The sequence below is a fragment of the Herpailurus yagouaroundi genome, unplaced genomic scaffold (assembly GCF_014898765.1).
Source record: "Herpailurus yagouaroundi ecotype Mexico unplaced genomic scaffold, PumYag 280, whole genome shotgun sequence".
Lineage (NCBI taxonomy): Eukaryota > Metazoa > Chordata > Mammalia > Carnivora > Felidae > Herpailurus > Herpailurus yagouaroundi.
Window position 1 is genome coordinate 116,571 of NW_024412497.1, and position 16,877 is coordinate 133,447.

Here is a 16,877-nt window from a genome sequence, read left to right on the forward strand (position 1 = left end):
GCTTGACCACTTAGAAACCTCATTATTATTCAGGATAGAAATAAGTAAAGAGTTAGGAAACTCACTTCACCTCTTTTCCTTCAGAGGTGAGCAAAAATATGAAGGAGTAAAAATATTTTTATTGCAAAGTTTATGTTTTATAATCTGTCACTCACATTTTAATCAATAGGAAAATTGTCCTGAGTATAACATCTAAACTTCTGAAAAAGGGTGAGGAGATGGAAGAAAAGGATTATTAATAATAACAACTATCTAGTAGTGCACCAGAAACTGTGCTAAAACCTTTTTGAGGTTATCTTGCTGTATCTTCCCCACAAATCTATAAGGTCTGTACTAGAATTATTCCCATTTGACAGATGATGAAACAGAGGCTGAAAAACTGAGAGACATAGTGGTTTGCCCAGGGTTCCCCAGCTAACAAGTTATAGAGCTGTACTGGCTTGCTTGCTCTTTCTTTCTTTTTCTTTCTCCTTTCTTTCTTTCCTCTACTTCTTTCTTTCTCTTTTCTTTCTGTTTTCCCAACTTTTTATTTATATTCCAGTTAGTTAAGATCTAGCATAATGTCAGTGTCTCTTTCTTTCTGTAAGTAGAGTCACCATACAAGGCAAACTGGGATTTAAGCCCAGCTTAAATCTTGTATCCCAATTACTAATGGTGTTCCCTTTCCATCTCAAAAATAGATTCAACAACAAATTATATGCTCATTCTGTTTCAGTATTTTTCAATCTTGGTACTATTGACATTTGGGGCTGGAAAACTCTTCGCTGTGGGGGGCTGTCTTGTGCATTATAGGGTGCTTAGCAGCATCTGTGGCCTCTGCCCATTAGATGCCAGAAGAACTTCCACCCAAGTAGCAAAACCAAAAATGTCTCCAGATGTTGCCAAACGTACCCTGAGAAGCAAAATTGCTCCCAGTTGAGAATAACTGCTCATAAAATTTAACTACAAAAGGAAGATCTATTTGTTATGGAATATAGACTGTGAACTGAACCTACTTCATACAGTGGCTACCGTGTGCCCTGCATGCATAAAATTTTATTTCCTGGGGGCATTATTTGCCCAACTGGAGAGAAGAGCAAAGGCTAAACACGGAATGAATAAGATGACTGGAAGGCTCCAGGGATAAAAAAATTGGTTTGTTGCAATTCTTACTAGAGAAGACAGAAACAGTGTATCGGGAAGTGACCCCGAAGCCTCCTGACTGCCCTTTCTAGTAATACTGTAGAGTCTGAGTCTTGATTCCATCGAGCGTTTTGCCTTAGTGATAAACACAAAAGCCAGGGAGATAGCCAGAGAGCGATGAGTCATACTGCAAACTTCTTCAAAAATAACAGCTAATGATAATCAGCGTTCTATTTTCTCCTACTCTTATACTGAGAAATGACCACCATTTCTTTCATACCACCATTTTCCATTTATTAGCAATAACAGAAAAAATACCAATAGCACCAATTAAAAATGAATCCACATGGCGTGTTTTATCCTTACAGCTGTAATAACTAGTAACTAACATGGACTGGAAAGCACTTCGCAAATGTAAAAAGTGCTGTACAGATACATCATAATTATCATCATTAATAAATTAGCCCGATTCTCCTAGTATTCAAAAGGCACGTAAGGTCAGATACATGGGTTTCAGTGGGGCAAAATGATCACAACCTACAATGTAGCAATGGTTCACATGTGTTGGCAACAAGTTTTACCCCATGCAATCCTGCAGAGCTGAAGTTACACACCCTTCAAAACATGGGAGAATGAAGCTAAAAGCAGACAGAACAGGCTTTTTTTTTTTTTTTTTGAGATTTAATGTTTTTGTTTTAATAACAGACTCCTACCTTTTATGATAACGTTTAAAAGATAATGTAATTAAACTTCTAAATCGTACATTTTAACAAAATTAAAATTTCTTATTTAAGGTGACAGTAAATTTTATTCTTCGCTATGAGCTGATATTCCAGATGTCATTATAATTTCAAAGCATTCTGTGACTTCAGAGAGGTCAGATTGGTAAATTTTGTGCTTGCATACCCTCAGGGAATAACCACGGTATTCATTCCAGAATTGTTACTAGAAAAAAACAGCTCTATCTATTCCCTTGCCAGAGGGAGTCTTGGCAAGAGACAGCTCTTGGCTGACCATAAATAAAATTCCTTGAATCACCAGTGTCTTGATTTAAGAAAGAAATTTTACTGTGTCTTTCATACACAAAAGCTGATTAACAATGGTTAAAAAAACACTACTCCACTTTTTCACAGGTGTACAAAAGGAAATATAATGGAATTACATTCAACAATAAAGCTTAAAGTTCACTCTAGGTATAGTTGCATTAACATTCACATACACAAGCACGGAGTAAGTATATTTCAGGAGTCTTATAATAGCATACAGCATACATATGGGAGATTGATTTCAGGTAACATCATAGGTGTCAGCAAGATTAGCAATTCAGAGTGTTCTAAAAAAGGAAAACTAAACCAAAGAGAAGGTGTGGGCTGGCACACCAAGACAAATCACAGAATTCGAGGATTGAAAAGTCGGCTCACTGTGTGTATGAGAAAACAATTATTTTTCTTCAATTTCGGGGTCTTGATATAGTTGGCTAGAGAAGGTACTGTGTATTCAAAGTGCACGTAATTGTTTCTTAGAAAAGAGACAGAGAAAGATCCTTTTATTTAGTAATTAATACATGCAAGAGGCAGCCCCAGAGTGACCTGAAAGAGTAAAGCTGTGATTGGCAGGTGGCCGGTATAATACAGATGTTTCAGGCAATTCTCTTAAAGCACTTCTGTAGCAGCAATGATCATTTAAATGGCTGTAGACTGGATTCTCTTTTGAGGAGTTGAGGGGGGACTCATCATATTTCTCTTTAAAGATTTATAGTCATAGATTTTCTCTTTTTTAAATAAATCTATCAAACAACAAACAGCATAAAGTGAGGTGTTGGGGTTTTCTTTCGCTTCTGCTTTTGCATATGTGTTGGAAAAGGATCTAGCCTTTTCATAAACATTGTGTGCAAAAGAATTTTTGATAAAGTGAGCACAAGGACGCACAGCAAACACATCAGATCTGCTTCTGGTGCCCTGGTTGGCCCCGTTCAACACTGAACTGTTGGCTTGTAGGTGTAATGCAGGTTTTAGGGATAATGACAACACAGCCAACAGACTTGAGGATGCCCAAAGCCTTGTCGGCAGGGGTGGTTTTGTCTGCGAGAGGGTGGCCACTGCCTCTTGAGTTGTAAGATTTAGAAAGTCTGGTCCCTTTTAGTTCACGTTCCCCCTGGATTGGCAACTCCCACTGTTTCTTTGCCTTTGTTTCCCAGCCCTCCTTGCACCAACTAGTCTCATCTGGCCCATCCCAGCCAATGTCTGGCACTCACACGCCCACGGTAACCACACAAACCCAGTGGCCACAGACACCCAAGCTGCTCAATCTCAAAACCTTTGAGCCTGCCCTGCAAGTGTCATCAAGACAGGATCCCCGGAGCACAGGGCAGAGAGTCCAACCTCTCACTGGCGGGGCTGGGAAGCTTCTCCTTTGCGGCGGAGGAGAAAGGAAACTTGGGTCTGCTTTTTAGGTTCTGAAAACAAGCCAGAGTGGAGAGAAAGAGTTAACACCAGACTTAGTAAAGCTTTTAAGACAAAACCTCTTAAATGTGATCTACACAGACACAGGGAACTTTCTGCAGATTTCTGAGGTCTATAAGAGAGGGCTCATGGAGATAGGAGAAGGGAGTGGGGAGTTGCTACATGGGAGAGATTTGCCATTATTACAAAAACTGGCTAAGTGGCTTGTTTCCATGAGATGACCTCACTGGTCACTGTTGTCAGTCGTGCTGTTCCCTTTCTCTTTTTTTTCCTGGGTCTTGTTACCCTTCTTCTTTTTCTTCTTTTTCTTGGTCTCCTCCTTTTTGCCGAAGGTTATGAAGTCACTTTTGTCAATTTGGCTGTTAGTAGGCTCCTGCCGGATGGAGATGATTGCAGGAGATCCTGGGATAATGAATTTGTCTGGCAACTCACCGGGACCAGATTGTTTGGGGTTGCCTGGTCCGTATTTAAAGGTCCAGCTGTTGCTGTTGACACCAGCACCCACTGGAGGGGACACTTCTCCTGCCTCTGGTTCTGAAAGACAAAACATCCCAAGTCAGTGAGAGTCAACACACGCCTTCCAGGTCACGCTAGTGGGTAGAATACAGGGGAAGCTGCACAGACAACCCTGGCTCCCCCGCCCCCCAAGAAATCAGGGGTTATTTCTTTGAGCCTGAGGGCAAGGTCAGTGTTCGGAAACAATCAGGAAGGCAGATTTTCTCATCAGGGGTCTGGAAGTCTAATTTTCTAGGGACATATTTTTGGTTCTTTGTGCAGAATTTCCTAAAGAATGTGGTCGTGATTATTTTGCCTGGGAATGGGATGGAAAATGTACTGGGTTAAAGCAGAACAGGCAATAAAAGAACTAGGAATAAATTTAATCAAGGAGGTGAAAGACCTGTACTCTAAACTCTAACATGTTTATGGAAAAAACTGAAGAAATGACACAAATAAATGGGAAGATATTCTGTGCTCAGGGGTTGGAAGAATTAATATTACTATAGAGTCAATGCAATCCTTACCAAATTTGCAATGGTATTTTTCATAGAAAGAAAATCTTAAAATTTGTACAGAACCACAAAAGACCCTAAATAGCCAAAGAAATCTTTAAAAAAATTTCTTGTAATGTTTATTCATTTTTGAGGGAGGGAGAGAGAGAGAGAGAGAGAGCGAGCGAGGGCATGAGTGGGGGAGGGGCAGAGAGAGAGAGAGGGAGACACAGAATCCGAAGCAGGCTCCAGGCTCTGAGCTGTCAGCACAGAGCCTGACGTGGGGCATGAACCCACTAATGGTGAGATCATGACCTGAGCCGAAGTCGGACACTCAAATGACTGAGCCACCCAGACGCCCCAACAGCCAAAGCAATCTTGAGAAGGAAGAACAAAGCTGGAGACATCATGCTTTCTGATTTCAAGCTATATTACAAAGCTATAGTCATAAAACAGTATAGTATTGGCATAAAAACAGACACTTAGATCACTGAAACAGAATAGAGGACCCTGACGTAAACCCATGCATATATGTCAATTAATTTACCACAGAGGAGGCAAGAATATACAGTGGGGAGGGGACATTCTCTTTAGGAAATGGTTTTGGGAAAACTGGACGTCTATGTGCAAAAGAATGAAACCGGACCCCTGTCTTACACCACGCACAGAAAAAAACTCAAAATGGATTAAAGACTTGAACATAAGACCTGAAAGCATAAAACTCCTCAAAGAAATCATAGGCAGTAAGCTCCTTGACGTGAGTCTTTGTGAATCTGACACCAAAAGCAAAAGCGATAAAAGCAAAATAAACAAACTACACTACATCAAACTAAAAAGCTGCTGCCCAACAAACTAAACCATCAACAAGATGAAAAGGTAACCTACTGCATGGGAGAAAATCCTTGTAAATCATATATCTGATAAGTGGTTAATATCCAAAATGTATAAAGAATTCATTCAACTCAACAGCAAAAGAATATACCCTCTGATTTTCAAAACAGGCAGAAGATTTGAATAGGCTTTTTTAAAAAGAAGACATACAAATGGCCAAAAGGTACATGAAAAGTTGCCCAGTTACCACTAATCATCAGGGAGAGGCAAATCAAGACCACAGTGAGATATCATTTCCCACTTGTCAGAATGGCTATCGTCAAAAAGACAAGAAATAACAAGTGCTGGCGAGGACGTGGAGAACAGGCAACCCGTGAGCACTGTCGGTGGGAATGTAAACTGGTGCAGCCACTATGGAAAACAGTATGGAGATTCCTCAAAAAATTAAAAATAGAAATACCATACAATCTAGTAATTCTGGGTATTGTACTTCTGGGTATTGATCCAAAGAAAATGAAAACACTAACTTGAAAAGATATGTGCACTCCTGTGTTCACTGTGACGTTATTTACAATAGCCAAGATATGGAAACAACCTAGGTGTCCGCAGATGGAAGAATGGATAAAGAAAATGTGGCATGTATTGTAAAAATGAGTAAAGAAAACCTCATTTAATGGAGTCAGGATGGGCACCTGGCTGACTTAATCCATGAGCATGTGACTCTCTCGATCTCTAGGTGGTGAGTTCAAGCTCTATGTTGCAAGTAGAGCTTACTTTAAAAAAAAAATAATGGAGTCAGGAAGCCTGGAAGGGGGATCTCTCGCACACATACCACTCCTGGAAGCCCACACTACCAACAAGAAGAAGGAAGGTAGCTCTTATCTTCACAAAGATACTTTTCACACGGGACTTTTATCACCTGCTTGTAAGACAAAGAAAGGACAATCTCTCCCTGCCCCAGCAACAACACAATAACCACCACCTGAAGCCAAAGAGAAACCACCACGGATCTCAGACTCTTGTTCTTTTCCAAAGAATTTTGATCAAAACAACCCTCCCCAATTTCCTCCTAAAACCTAGTAAGAGGTGACCTTTCCTTAGTCTCTTAGGACTTGCCTGTGGTTTACCACAATTTGTCCAAATTGCATTCCTCTGCTATTCCCTAATAAACTCATTTTGTTGGTAAAATAACTGGCGATTTTATTCATGTTTGACAATATATATAATGGAGTATTATTCAGCCATAAGAAGAATGAAATCTTGCCGTTTGCAACAACATGGATGAAATTTCAGGGCATTATTCTAAGCAACATAAGTCAGAAAGAGAAAGACAAATAATGTATGATCTCACTTATGTGTGGAATCTAAAAAACAACAGTAACAAAACCAAAAACAAAAAGCCAAGCTCATAGAGACAGAGAACCAATTAGTGGTAGCCAGCGGCAAGAAGGGGACAGGTATGTGTGAAATGGGTGAAGGTGGTCAGAAGGTACAAACTTCCAGTTATAAATAAGTAAGTCACTGGGATGTTAACATACAGCATGGTGATGATTGTTTCTGGGTTTGTTTGTTTGTTTTTAAAAAAGCATCTCTTTTCTTCCTTTCTCCCTTTCTTCCTTCCTTCCTTTCTTTTTTTAAAATTCTGTGCCGACAGTGTAGAGCCTGATGCGGGGCTCAAACTCATAAACCATGAGATGATGACCTGAGCCAAAGCTGGACGCTTAACTGACTGAGCCACCCAGGCACCCCAATTATTTTCTTTTTTTAAACTTATTTATTTATTTATTTTGAGAGAGAGCATGCGCAAACAGGGGAGGCACAGAGAGAGTGAGAGAGAAAATCCCAAGCAGGCTCCCCACTGAGAGTGCAGAGCCCAATGCAGGGCTTGAACTCACAACCCTGAAACTATGACCTGAGCTGAGATCAAGAGTCGGACTCTTAATCACCTGGGTGATGATACTGCTTACTTGAAAGCTGCCAAGAGAGATCTGTAAGTTCTCATCACACATACATACACACAAACAAAATTCTTTTGTAATTATAGTGACAGATGTCAATTAGACTTAATGTGGTGATCATTTTATAATGTATACAACTATCAAATCATTATATTGTATACCTGAAACTAATATAATGTTATATGTCTATACCTCAGTAAAAAGAAAAAAAAATATTATTAAAGAGAATCTTTTTTATAAAAAGAAACAAAGAACCAAAAGTCCTGAGGTTGTAAGAGCTATTGTAAACAGGGCATTCCCTGGAACAATTAGTGCTGTTAATTAACTTTTTGTAGTCTTTCTACAATGAAAGAAGCCCTGGGCATTTGTTATTGTAATCACAAACTGAAATACTTGAATCTCATTTTGGGTAGACACTACTGTTTTCTCAAACCAGTTCTAAGGACCTCTGGGGTCTCCTGAGTTCTCTGTTAGAATTAAAAAAAATTTTTTTTTCAACATTTTTATTTATTTTTGGGACAGAGAGAGACAGAGCATGAACGGGGGAGGGGCAGAGAGAGAAGAAGACACAGAATCGGAAACAGGCTCCAGGCTCCGAGCCATCAGCCCAGAGCCTGACGCGGGGCTCAAACTCACAGACCGCAAGATCGTGACCTGGCTGAAGCCGGACGCTTAACCGACTGCGCCACCCAGGCGCCCCTCTGTTAGAATTTTTTAAATGGAGGTCTCAATAATGATGGTAACATAAAAGGCAGCTGTAGACATAAGTAGATTCTGTGGTACCTGGACAATACCCCCGTCCCCTGACTCCCCCAAACTAAGAACCGCCAAAGGATTTCAGAACCTTTGTCTGCAATTATACTCAAAATACTTTAATTGTCTTCGGGTAATGGGCGAAAAACCTAAACCAGAGGTCCATGATGGAAGAAGGTGGCGGGGGGAGGCAGGGAGATAGGGGGAGGAAGAAGGAGGAGGTTGGGTGGGGGGGGAAGGAAGCAGCAGCAGCTGCAGCATAAGCAGCAGCAAATTAGTGTGTGATTACAGAAAACTTTGGCTACAAATGTATTTTGACACCTACTTTGTCCAAAACAAAAGATGAATTAGTGGAACCAACTATTTGATCCTAATTGTATCACAATAACCTTGAGGGGTGATGGGATGAAGCAGAGAAGAGATGGAAAGATGTGTGGGTATAGAGGGGTGCTACCTAGTATAGAAGAATGGAATCCTGTTGTAAATATAGTCCTGTTTGGGTAAAGCACTGGGAGCCAACCTTACTTTCCAAACCCAGCCCCCTCCCTCAGTGTGCTCAGAGTCTAGTTGAGACAGACACTCAAGCAATTGTAAGGCAACTGGATAAATGCAATGACCAAGGTACACAAGAAGTGTTATGGGATTCCAGAGGAAAAAATTACTAATTATACTTGAGAAAGTCAAAGGAGATTCCAGAGGAGAGATGAAATTTGCCCTGGGTAGGGGGAAATTATGATGTATCCACAGGGGTTTTCAATGCAAGACCTCCCCAAGAATCTAGCTGGAAGACACATGATAAAGGATATGGATGACTTCTAGAAGAGTAGAGGTCAGATCTAGAGAGGAAGAGTAAGGGTCTTTCTGTGTTAAGTAATCCCAGCGGCCACGACACTGAAACCATTTGACATCACAGTAGCATGCACGTATCTGACACTGCTCCTGGGGTGGAATCCTGAAAAATTCTGCAAGATAAACCATTTACATTTGATTGCAGTTTCAGATTCTCTACATCTGCCATTTCCATCTCCCGACCTGCCACTTACCTATCTCCTCTCATTTGGCATTCTTAGACACTACTTCTCTAACACTGCTCATGTCAAGCTCACTAATCACGTTATTGCCAAAGCCAGTGGTCACATTTTAGTCTGCACCGTAGTGAACCTCTCAGGGGCATCTGTCCGCCGCTTTGGGAGACACTTATTTTTATGAGTTCCTTATCAAACCATTCTCCTCTTTTGGCACTGTACCTTCTTCTTTCTCTTCACTCCTTTCGAGGTCTCAGCCATGTCCATCAGTATATGTACCGTCCAAATATGCTGATGAGATATAGATTTATATTTAGAGACTGTATCCCTCTGTGCTCCAATCTCATGTCTCCAAATGCCCATCCTATATCTATTCTTGAAAGTCTCATGGGACATCTCAAGCAGAAAGAACTCTTGATTCCTCTCATCTATTCCTTTCTAAATCTCTCCAGTCTCAATAAATGGCATTCCATTCACCTTAATGCTCAAGCCAGAAACTTCCATTTTTTCCCCCTATTCTCCATTCTCCACTTAACGTATATCAAGATCTGTCATTCCTGCCTCCTAAATATACCTTGACTTTGTCCTTTTCTCTCCATATGGACTGTCACTACCTTTTTTTCAGGGCACCATTACCTTGAATGTGAATTATAGCAACAGGCTCTTCCTTGTCCAGCCTGCTTTGACTTTTGCTTCTCTCTAGCCCTCCACCCAGGAGCCAGAGTCATCTTTACTCCTTAAGTTTTTCTCCCTTTTTTAAAAACTGAAATATAGCATACATACAGTAAAATTCTTTAAAAATAGAAAGCAGATGACATCACTCCTCTGCTTAAAATTATTCAGAGGCTTTCTACTGCCTTAACAAAATAATAAAAATCAAACTCCCTAACATGGTATATAAGGCCCTTCAATAATCTGATATTTTTTATTCTCCAATTTCATCTCCAAGACTCCCTCTCACCACTATCCTCTGGCCACACAGGCCTTCTTTTGGGTCCTCAGACTCCTCTTGGGATTGTTTTTGCCTCAAGGCCTGTAAGCACACAGTTTCCTTTTGCCTAGAATGATCTCCCCTCCATTCTTAGCAGGACTCCTCATTCTTCAAGTCTGTGCTCAAATGTAACCCCCTCACTGAGGTGTTCTATGACCCTCCTGGCCAAGCAGCAATGTCCTTCACCTCCATCTGTCACTGTAACATCCAGAGAGGCAGAAAAGGTATCTGCTTCGTTCACCACTACCTAAGCAGAGTCTAGCACAATTCCTGGCCCATAACAGGGGTTTAAATAAATACTTGCTGGGGGTGAATTCAAGGACTGGTAGGAGAAGCAGCAGGGCCTCCAACAGATCCAACAGCCCTCCACTGACTGCACTCACTGCTGCTTGTCCCTAAAGACAGTGAAGTGATGTGTGTAAAGTGCTAAGCCTGATCGCCAGCACAACGTAAGAGCCCAATAAATTGAACCACATATGGGCAACTATATATGGCACAGCTCTTGGGGCTAGGAAGGCAGGTTAAGAATATATTGCAAATTTAGCTCAAGTACCAGCAGGCAGTAGGGAAAAGAAGCAAGGAACTTTCATCTCTCCCCCAAATCTCTTTCCCTACAACATGCTTCCCCTGGCAGAGTGAACTTTACTGCTCTGTGGACACGGGGGCCATGGATGCTTTTTCTCTGAGACTAAGACGAATTTCTTTAGCCATCGGAGATAAATCTGCAACTGAGCTCAGCCAGAAGCTGCCTGTTTACCTTTAACATACAGACCCCGTCCTTGAGAGATGGAGACAAAAGCAAGGCAGGTGTTTAAAAACCGGGATTTGTCATCTAGGAAAACTGGGTTTCAATACCACTCTGGGGTCTCTCACATAGCCCAGGATGGAAATTTTTCCCAACCACAGCCAGGACTCTGCATGAGGCCTCAGGACTGTCATCTGGAGATGCAGAGCTCAGAGATGTCTTTATCTTGCAGAATTAAAGGACATTAAAGGCTAGATCTGTTGGACAAGGGAGCCACTCACAGCAGGACTGCTAAGAGTTAATGAGTTTCTTTTACATGTCACTGAGCTTCTCGGCCTTTGCCTTTGCGGGGAGTCTTGGTTGGTCTGACTCAGCCTTAACTCCAAGAAGCGATCAGAGATCCATTCCAGTGCATCTCTCTCATATCCAGCTTCTGCAGAGCAGAAGGAAATCTGGTTTCTAGAGTCCCTTACAGACGATTGTGACTAACCTGTTCTGGTTCATGTGTAAGCAAACATCTCTGAGGGCTCATTCAGGTGAAATAAGAGCTTCAGAATCTGACGAACAACACTTACTGACCTCCTAATCTTGAGTCCCTCTTGACCAAGAGCACTAAAGCCCCTTGGCCATATTCACCTATAAAATGCTGTGACTTTGGGGGCAGGATCAAGGAAATACTCCCCTTTAAAGAAGATGAGAAAGGAAGAGACACCAGGGCCAGTACCAGCAAATAGTCAATCCAGGGAATGTTTCCTCTTTTCCTTTTCCCCCTCCTGTGACTTCCCACAAGTCCCTCCCCTCTGGTCCTAGGGAACCTAGCTCACTGGCAAGGCCAAGACTGACATGAAGTCAAGACTCCATGGGGGGGAGGGGCACCTGGGTGGCTCAGTCAAGTTTCCAACTCCCGATTTTGGCTCAGGTCATGATCTCACAGTTGGTGAGTTCAAGCACAGCATCGGACTCTGCACTGACAGTGTGAAGCCTGCTTGGGATTCTCTCTGCCCATCCCCCAACCCCCAGCATCTCTCGCTCTCAAAATAAATAAAAAATAAATAAACTTTAAGACTCTATCAGAGCCTAGAAAGGGGATTTCAGGTATATACCAAGCAGGTGGGGGTCTGGATCCTTAGGCAGAGTCCTTCCCTGACATTCAGATTACAAGCCAATGGGATTTAAAAGCTTTAACAAAGAGGCACCTGGGTGGTTCAGTGGGTTAAACGATTGACTTCAGCTCAGGTCATGATCTCAGTTTGTGAGTTCAAGCCCCACATTGGGCTCTGTGCTGACAGCTCGGGGCCTGGAGCCTGCTTTGGATTCTGTGTCTCCCTCTCTCTCTGCCCCTTCACCACTAACGCTCTGTCTGTCTCTCTCTCAAAAATAAATAAACATTCAAAAAATAAATAAATAAAAGCTTTAATAGAATATAATCATAATTACAGTAAATGGTTTTGCCTCCTCCCCTTTTTTTGGTATTGGCTGATTTCTCCACCGCAGGTAGGAATACATTTAAAAGTCAGAACAGGGGCGCCTGGGTGGCTCAGTCGGTTAAGCGGCCGACTTCGGCTCAGGTCATGATCTCACGGTCCGTGAGTTCGAGCCCCATGTCGGGCTCTGTGCTGACAGCTCAGAGCCTGGAGCCTGTTTCAGATTCTGTGACCCTACCCCGTTCATGCTCTGTCTCTCTCTGTCTCAAAAAAAATAAATACACGTTAAAAAAAAAATTAAAAAAAAAAAAGTCAGAACATACATATTTTTTAAAATGCATAAAGATCTCCAACTTAAAAAGCTGCCCTCTGGGGTAACTGGGTGGCTCAGTTGGTTAAGCATTTGACTTCAGATCAAGTCACGATGATCACCTTCCTGTCTACACCACAGGATCTAATGGTTTGTGAGTTCAAGCCCCGAATTGGGCTTTGGGTTCTGTACTGATAGCGCAGAACCTGCCTGGGATTCTCTCTCTTTGCCCCTCCCCCACTCACACTTTCTCTCTCTCTCTCTCAAAATAAATAAATAAACTTAAAAAAAAACCCAAAAACTGCTGGCAGCTTTTTCTGCCCACAGGTCCTGTCCCCATACTTTAATAAAATCACCTTTTTGCACCAAAAACAAAAACAAAAAACAACAACAGCAACAACAAAACCCCTGCCCTCTGAAGGTAGCTAGCCACTTCATTTAATCCTATAAAGTCACCTTAGACACTTCTCTTAGGCACTGCCCAGGGTCTTTTTTGGCAACATCCAACTTTACTGTTTTATAAAGGAACTGTGGCCAGAGTTTGGCCTCGGGGACTGGGAATGAGTGGGTTTGCTAAAGCACATAGTGGGGAAGGTCCTGAACAGAGTGCAGCAAATGCCAGCCTTGTGAACTCACCCCCAACCCTATTCTGAACCGCTCTGGGCAGTCAGGTGAGGCCAGAAGAGATTTTTCTGATTTACATTAATTTTCCCCAACAGAATAACACCAAGTCATTTTGACCAAGGACAGTACTTTGAGGAAAGCTCTTGGAGGGTCACAGGCTGGAGTATGCTGGGGGGAGGGGGGTTGGGGGGGTCGAATTCTCTTTTCCTCTGTTCACCTTGCTTTTTTCTCTTCTGAACTTGAGAGTTTGCCCTGACATCTATCATTCATAATACAAAGTTCTGGGCAATTTGCATAAGTACTTCTGAAACAGTTTTCTCATCCATAAAATGGAGATGATCACCTTGCTGTCTACACCACAGGATTCTGGATGTATTTAACATTTTCTGTACTCTTCCTATGTGCGTGGCACAGGCTAAGCAGACCTGTGTGCAATATAATTTCTGCTCCTCACAAGAACCAGACGAAGTAAATATTGCCAATATCCATGTCTCTTTTATAGGTATGTCTGTTTTATAAAAGAAGAGACTAAGGATCAATGATCTCCCAGTTACTTAGTGGAAGAGCCTAGGACTGGATGGAACCTAGGCAGTCTTAAACTCCACCACATGCTGAGCTGTACCTGAAGGCCCTTTGAAAACCCTGAAGCATTATACAAATGTAGCGATTACTTTGGTAGATTTGTTTTGCCACCATTTGAGAGACAGAGGTGCAGGCAGGAACCCCTAAGCTAGAATCAGCTGAAAGAACAGAGGCTGGGGGCGGGGCATGGATGCAGCAGTGACAAACTCAGGAAAATCACAGCCCATTCTGCAGGTTTCAGCCCTCCCCTTACCACCCCATTCATCCCTTTGTTGCCATCTTTGGGATTTAGTCCTAAGGTTAATAAAGAGCCTCCAGAAAACCCATCATTTTGATTAAAGCCTGGGCTATCTTTCCAGACAGCACTCTGGAGCCTGCCTACCGCCCACTCCGCTAGGTCAGTGCAGCCAGCAAAAGCTATTAAATGATTACAGCCATTTCCGGCCCAGCCAGACAGCTCCCCTGGATTGCTCATTCTCTGGCTGGGGCTGCCGCTGCTACTTCTGGCTGCCCAGGGAAAAGTCACAGCACAGAAGGTTCTGCAGATTCTGGGTTTGCAGGTAAACATGCAGGCTTTCTGCGCAGGGACACCCCACTTCTCCCCCTTCCTTGACTCCTCTCCCCACCGGAGCCTGCCACTACAGCCTCAAGCAGCTCTGATTTTGTTTGCACCGTCTTAAGCAACCATTTCATCTGTCTCTCGTGTGTGTGTGTGTGTGTGTGTGTGTGTGTGTGTGTGTGTGTTAGCAGAACCTAGCAGATTGTAGAATCATACACGCTCAGTCTGACCAAAAGGCAAAAACCATCCGCCATCAAACCTGCTGAAAGACCTGGCTGTAAAGCATCCCTAGCTCTACCCCACCCCCATCCTACCATCTGTGGGGCTGTGGGCTGCCCGAACAAGCTCCGCCTCCTTTCGCTCACTCAGCCTTTATGAATTGGGCAATGTTAATCGGAGTAATTACAGCCCACAAAACACAGGAGAACCGCCGTCTGCAACCCAAATCCTGTTCAGGATCAGAGAGAGGGGGAGAAAGCTCCAACCACCTGGGCTAGCATTTCCACCATTTCTCCACTACTTCCTAGGCCTTCAAAAGTCAGTGGAAAGAATTTTCCGAGGAAACAAGACAATGTAAAAATACACTGCGTGTTCTCTGTTAGGACCTTAGGCTCTATAATCAGAATAGTAGGTTTAAATATGGCTACAGCGTATGTATTATGTGATGTCTAGCAAATCATTTAATATCTCAGTTTTCATGTGTAAAGGAGATAATAGCACTTCATAGGGTTTTTGCAGGATTAAATGTAATTATCCTTATGGAATATAAAACAGTGCATGATACAAAGTAAAAACTCATTACATTTTACTTGTTAGTAAGATCAGAGGAGCAGAAGATTCAGTCACTTAGGGAATACTGATAAATTGCTTATTAAAGGTCAAGCGTTTTATGAAGCATTTTGCATTTGCATTTATATGTATATATATATATACAGACACACACATATATTCCCTATAATAAGTAATAATTATAAAAAATAATTGTTATAAAAAAGGATTTCCGGGGTGCCTGGGTGGCTCAGTGGAGCGTCTAACTCTTGATCTCAGCTCAGGTCTTGATCTCAGGGTTGTGGATTCAAGCCCCACATTGAGCCCCGTGCTGGACAGGGAGCCTACTTTGAAAAAAAAAAAAAAAAAAAAGTTTTCCATTCTATAGGTAAGGAACTGAAGGCTTAATTACAGCAAGGTCTTTTGCCCTGAATCACACAGGGATTTGGTAATAAAACTGAAAAATTCTTTTGGCTCAGACTCCCCAGCTCAATAATTGATTTGTTATTATTATTTTATTTCTGTGAAGCCTTGGGGATGAGGGAGGAGACAGAGTTGAGCTCACTCACAGGCCTAGCAGTCTGACCCCTAGAGTGGCAGGGAGGGGATGATGGGAGTATGAAGCCAGGCAGGCTGGTCTGAATCCACTCCCCAGAGAGTGCCACTCCTGGGTGAACCGCCTGCTTGCAGGGTTGAGGGGGGCAGTGGCTGCGTGATCTGGAAGGAGATTTTGTGGCTATTTGTTGCCTCAGGCCACAGCTGGGCTAATTTTCAGTAATTTTGGAGCGGAAGAGATAAATACAGTGGCATATTTTTAAAGCCACAGCTCTTGCTTTGTGCCCAAAATAACTCTACCATTTCTAGGTTAAGAGTATAAAGACATCATGTGCTGTGAACACAGATTCAGAAACTGGAATGGCTGGTTTCAAATCTTCCAAGCTCTCCGCAGTAAGCCAAAAAAAAAAAAAAGAAATCAATAATATTTCTTTCCATGACCCCCTAACCTAGCAGGGCTCAAGCTGCATGGTTTTCTGTACCTTATTCCTGGTTGCTGGAGTCCAGGGAGGGCAATTTCCCCCTTAGAGCCTTCTTACAATGCCCCCAGCCTCAGACAAGCTGTTATAACCTAGGGCTAGCAGAATGCTGAAAATGAAGGTTTGGGGGACACAAACATTTGAGCTGCAATCTCAGCTTTATCACCTATTTGTTGTGTAACCTAGAGCAAGTCGCTTGGCCTCTCAGCCTGCATTCTTTCATATGTAAAACAGATAACAATATCCATCTAATGGAACTGTGAGCATTAAAAGGACATAGTGCTCATAAATCACATAGAACAATGCATGGCACGCAGAAACCGAAATAGAGGATTGGTATTATTACAATGTAGTGTTCCTCTGAGGAACCTGACTCTCTGCCCACCCTACCCCCCAACAATTTATTCCTGGATGCAGTACTTCCAGGAACTCTCCTTTCCAGGGGCCCTCCTCCCATCTGGCTCTGCCACTCCCAGGGATCATTAAAGAAGTCTAGCTGTGAAGTTTTCCATCCTAGGACTGGTTGCTAGGTAGGGAGCCATTCTCTAGAGCCCTCTGAAGCAGGCAGGAAGGATGCACCTTAGTCACGGTGGGACCCCACTATGGATGAAGTTGGAAAAGACTTGAGGGAGTGCCTGGGCAGCTTAGTCGGTTAAGCGTCCGACTGCAGCTCAGGTCATGATCTCATGGCAGAGGAGTT

The 16,877-nt window shown here is 42.6% G+C and overlaps 1 protein-coding gene across 3 annotated transcripts in view; it reads right to left on the minus strand.

Annotated features, from left to right (window-relative positions):
• Positions 1-1,399: 1,399 nt before the first annotated feature.
• LOC121021282 (protocadherin alpha-C2) overlaps positions 1,400-16,877 on the minus strand; it is a 90,112-nt gene continuing 74,634 nt past the window's right edge. For 2 of the 3 annotated variants that reach the window (XM_040461549.1, XM_040461548.1), the window contains exon 4: positions 1,400-4,118. In XM_040461549.1, the coding sequence (XP_040317483.1) occupies positions 3,808-4,118 (311 nt within the window). In that variant the 3' untranslated portion in view covers positions 1,400-3,807. The remainder of the gene's footprint in view (positions 4,119-16,877) is intronic. The other variant, XM_040461550.1, reaches the window with a different exon arrangement.